This window comes from Plasmodium fragile (genome assembly GCF_000956335.1).
Source record: "Plasmodium fragile strain nilgiri unplaced genomic scaffold supercont1.142, whole genome shotgun sequence".
Classification (NCBI taxonomy): Eukaryota; Apicomplexa; class Aconoidasida; order Haemosporida; family Plasmodiidae; genus Plasmodium; species Plasmodium fragile.
The window spans coordinates 17711-22248 of NW_012192722.1; the positions used below are offsets into that span (position 1 = coordinate 17711).

Genomic DNA, 4538 nt, shown 5'->3' on the forward strand with positions numbered 1-4538 from the left:
GGGGGGGGGGTTGTGCCTCTGTAGAATATGCTAATTGCCTTGGAAGGGGCGAATTGCATCGTTCATTTATGCCTTTCCCTCTATAGTACACTATGGTCTTTAGTTGGTATATTGGAAAATTGCGCATGTATCAGTTACCAATTGGACGAACTTGATACCTGCAACTCGACACGGCCGCCACAAGCTTTCCTGCCGATTTGTACGTTGTTGCCCCTTTTTCTACATTACTCCCTCGCCTTTTCTAACTTACACTGTCTCCTAAATTACGCTGTCGTGTGTCTCATATGCATAAATCCCCCTTCTATGTATTCCATAACTTCGTACAGTGCACACTCCAATCATCCTCGTCGCCGCTACTGCTGCCGTGGCCACCGATCCGCACGCACACACACACCTCATCTACACTACCGCTCCGCTGTACGGTGCGCGCGCCGCTAATCCACGTTACGCTACCGCTATCGCCGTCGTGGCCGCCGCTGTGGTCGCCGCTCACACTACGTGAGGCAGCGAAGTGGCCGCCCTGTGCTGTTGTGCTGTTCCCCCGTGCGTGCGTGGTTGTGATGGCGGCATCCATCCGTGCGCAGTCGTACGTTCAGTAGTCGGGCCGTGCGGGGCGTATGCGGCTCTATGGAGCCGTGTTCGTCGGTATCGGCCGTGTATTCGTATTCAGACGCATGCGTACTATGCGTATTCGTATTGCCCGTATTAGTAGCACTGTGATGCTTTAATGTTCTTACCATTCGTATCCTCCTCTTCATCGTCATCCGCATCGTCGTCGTCCGATGCTTCGGCGGCGGAGTCAGTAATTGGGGATTCTGCATATTTCCCCTTGCTACCACTTTCCTTCACTTCTTTCTTAATTTCTCTGAATATTTTAGCCATACCTTTGCTTAGATTCTTCGCTATTTGTACTACCTGGGCTTTTACTATGTCCCCGTCCTCCGTATTTTTCGCACCTTGCCCCTGTGTCGGGAGTTCTCCTATATTACGGCTACAGTTCGTACGGACACGTGCTTTCTTTATTCTGTTCCCTATGCTTTCATGTCTACGTAACCATTCTTTAATACGTTCTTTCATAGACCATCCTTCTACCTCAATATCTTCTTCCATTCCGTTCTTACATGTTTCCTCATATATTAAGTTCCGTGCGAACGGTCCGTCATTCTTCATTTGCTTCACGGAGTACCATGCGTAGAATGTACCCCACGGACTCGCACATGCTGATTCCTCCAATAGATGCATAAACATATTTACAATTCCGCATCTTATAAAATCCTTCAGGTCCTTATTCGGCCCAGTGTCGGACATATCATCGAACGTCGCAGAACTCCAACCATTTGCAAAATACAATGCTTTAGTCATAAGTGTGCATATAATTCTGTCACCCATGCTTGTAACTACTCTGGGTCGCGCAGTGGGCAGCGTCCAGTGCTGCCATGCAGTGTTCTTGCAATTCGCATAATACATAGCGTCCATTCCGTCCTCTTTCAAATGGTCCATAAACTTCTGCAGTTGGTCCTCTATATCCTGCCATAAACTTTTCTGCAATTGGAGTAATGCGGGGGCATGTACATATATGTCAGTTTCGTGTCTTCACGGAAGATACGCACGCCAGTCGCGGCTATGCTACATTCTGTACCAGGTATGCTATGCTCACATCGGGCATATGCGTCCCGTGCAAGTAACGTGAACATATGTATGCTGCAAACTGAGTACCGTGCCTATCGTGCACGTGTACACATGCATATGTGTAGGCGCCTGCTCGCTCCATGTGTCCCTCACAATAAATTACCGTATATGCTGGTTCATCCGCCCCTAGTCTCCTGTGCAATACATATTGTGCTAATAAATGTCCCAACGTCGCATACGACATATTGTCATTATCATGAAGCAATAGTGTGCAACGGATGAAACCATTAGCTGTCAAATAACGGCTTGAGTATAATATGGACACAATATTTTATTACATATTATTCAGATGCTTAGGGAATGGAACATGTCTTCCTTGTAAGGTCCTTGCGGAAGCATGTCCCATGACCAAACTATGCCCTATCTGAATGTAATCACACACCCTATAAAGCGTGGGGTTTGGAAGTAGGAAAAAGAGAAATCAAACAAGGGAAATAGGACCAAAAACAAAAAAGAAAAAAAGGAAAAAACAGGAAAAATACGGCCCTCATAACAAATACCCCCTATACCCAAAACGGAACAACAAAATCAATTCCAAAATTCTTGGTCTCGTTCGCGCACAACATATGTGTGCCTTGTCCAGCCGCGTGCACACTGTCTCTGTGTGCGTACACAACCAAACCGCAGTATAACAACAAAATTAAATTCTTCTGCCGTCGTTGCTGCCTTTGCTCCGAGACAATCCTCCTCCTTCTTGCACTCGGCCGCGTTACTCGGCTACTTCGTCGAATCCGTCTTGAACTTGGCCGCGTTTGCGCGGAGACAACGGTCCTCCTTCGTGCACGCGGCCGCTTTGGTCGACGCGTGTGCTCGGAGAGACAATCTGTCCTCCTTCTTACACGCGCGCACAATGTTTACGAGGACGAGGCAACGACGGCAGAAGAATGGATGTTGTTATACTGCGGTTTTTTTGTGTACGCAGAGCCGACAGTGTGTGCAGGCGTTTAGTGAAGAAGGCGGCGGGGAGTGTATATGCATGACACGTTTTGTGTACTGTTTTTCCTGTTTTTTCTTGTCTTTTTTTCTTTTTTTTTCTTCTCTACGGGGGGACATTCTTCATGTGTAGAAGAGAGACAGAGTCTTCTCTATTTTGTGTAGAAGATGTTGTTATAAGTTTGTAGGAATATGTTGTTTGTGCATCACTTTTTTTTTCTTGTTTCCCGTGTTTGATTTTTTGTTTTCCTTCTTCCATAGCACAATTTATGGGATGTGTCATTAAATTCAGATAGGGGAAAGTTTGTTCATGGGACATGTTTCCGCAAGGAGGCTACCTGGAAGACATGTTCCATTGCCTAAGCATCTGAATAATATATATAATACAATATTGTGTCCATATTATATTCAAGCCGTTATCTGAGCGATAATGGTTTCATCCCTTGGAGTCTATTGCTTCATGATAAGGACAATATGTCGTATGCGACGTTAGGGGCTTTATTAGCAGACTACCTGCTAAAAAGGGGTCTAGTGGACAAACATGAGCAGTATACGGTAATGTACGCAAAATAACAGGGGAGGCGTGGTGTAATTATAACAGCCTCTATATATGATAGTATGTATACATGCCTGTGTATATATTGTACGCATGCGACCGTGCACTAATTCTATATTACTTACACAATGGGAAGATATCGTACGTGCAGCACGTACACATGTGTGGGCACATGTGAATATGGACGAGAGAGCTGCAGTGGCCAATTATGCACACACATATATGTTCCTTGTGCAACATGCAGCAACGCCTATGGATAGATATAAAAGCGGTACTGGACAAATTTGTGGAACATATGGAAGACGATATTGTGCAGCACTTTGCATCTAATTGTTTAAACAAGGGTTACACATATCCGCAAAAGGGAAACAGACCGATCGTAGCTAACGTGGGCGATAGAATTATGTGCACACTCATGACAGGAGCATCATATTTCCTGAACGGGTGGAGTTCGAAGTCAGCCAGCTGGGAGGATCACAGCAGCAACAAAAAAGAGTTGGAGCAATATATAAGGTGTGCTGTAGCAAATATATTTATGTACATATTGAACGAATCTCCATGCAAAAGTGACATGGGTGTATATTATGCATGGCACACTGTGAAAAAGATGGAGGCGCATATGGGTGGATTACTTACACAGCGCAAGTGCCGCAAGGGGCTGTTTGCAGATATACAAATCGAGGAATTCGACATGCAGACACAGATTACGACATGGTCAGAGAACAACAAAAGGTTGACTGACAAAATTGGAGGCCAGGGTATAGACAGCACATGTAGGAAAAGCTTAGCAGAACTTGACGGGGCAACACAGGGTATATACCCTATGCATGGACAGATTGAACTGCAGCCACAGGAGAAAACACTGATACAGACACTAGGCCAAGACCTGAAGCTCATAGTTGAGGAGGTAAAGACAGAAGTAGTGCAATGCGCGCAGGCAAATGGAGCATGCATTGAGTCTATCCAAGACGTCTCCAGTAGCGATCTCGAGGATAATGACACTGAGGCCACAGCACCCAACTCTGTCGCCGGCGGCACACCAGCACCACCACTCGGCAGCGGACCACAACCTTCGACACCGGACCCGCCGACGCCGGCAAACACAACACCAGAGAAGCCAAATAAAGGACCCGTAGGTAAGACCGAGGGGAGAAAGCACCAATACGGCCCGCACACGAATACGACCCGTACGCATATGGATGCCGCCACGGCAACAACACGCACGCGGCGGCCACGACGGCAGCGGTAGGGGCGACCACTGTGTAGACGAGGTCTGTGTGCGGACGGGGGAATATTTCCCCCCGGGGTGCAACATTGTTACTGGTGGAGAAGGGAGGGATATCCATGCAGCGACAGAATT

General features: G+C 46.8%; 2 protein-coding genes across 2 annotated transcripts; one reads left to right on the plus strand and one right to left on the minus strand.

The window, feature by feature from the left end:
* Positions 1-705: 705 nt before the first annotated feature.
* Positions 706-1873, minus strand: AK88_05488 (uncharacterized protein; the record flags this gene model as incomplete). Its single annotated transcript, XM_012483090.1, has 2 exons — positions 706-1542; positions 1793-1873. 2 exons carry the CDS (start codon positions 1871-1873, stop codon positions 706-708), a joined length of 918 nt encoding a protein of 305 aa, XP_012338513.1.
* A 1543-nt stretch (positions 1874-3416) lies between these two features.
* On the plus strand, positions 3417-4314 carry AK88_05489 (uncharacterized protein; the record flags this gene model as incomplete). Its single annotated transcript, XM_012483091.1, has 1 exon — positions 3417-4314. A coding segment is annotated over one exon (897 nt), but the record flags the coding sequence as incomplete, so codon positions are not given.
* Between the last annotated feature and the right edge of the window lie 224 nt (positions 4315-4538).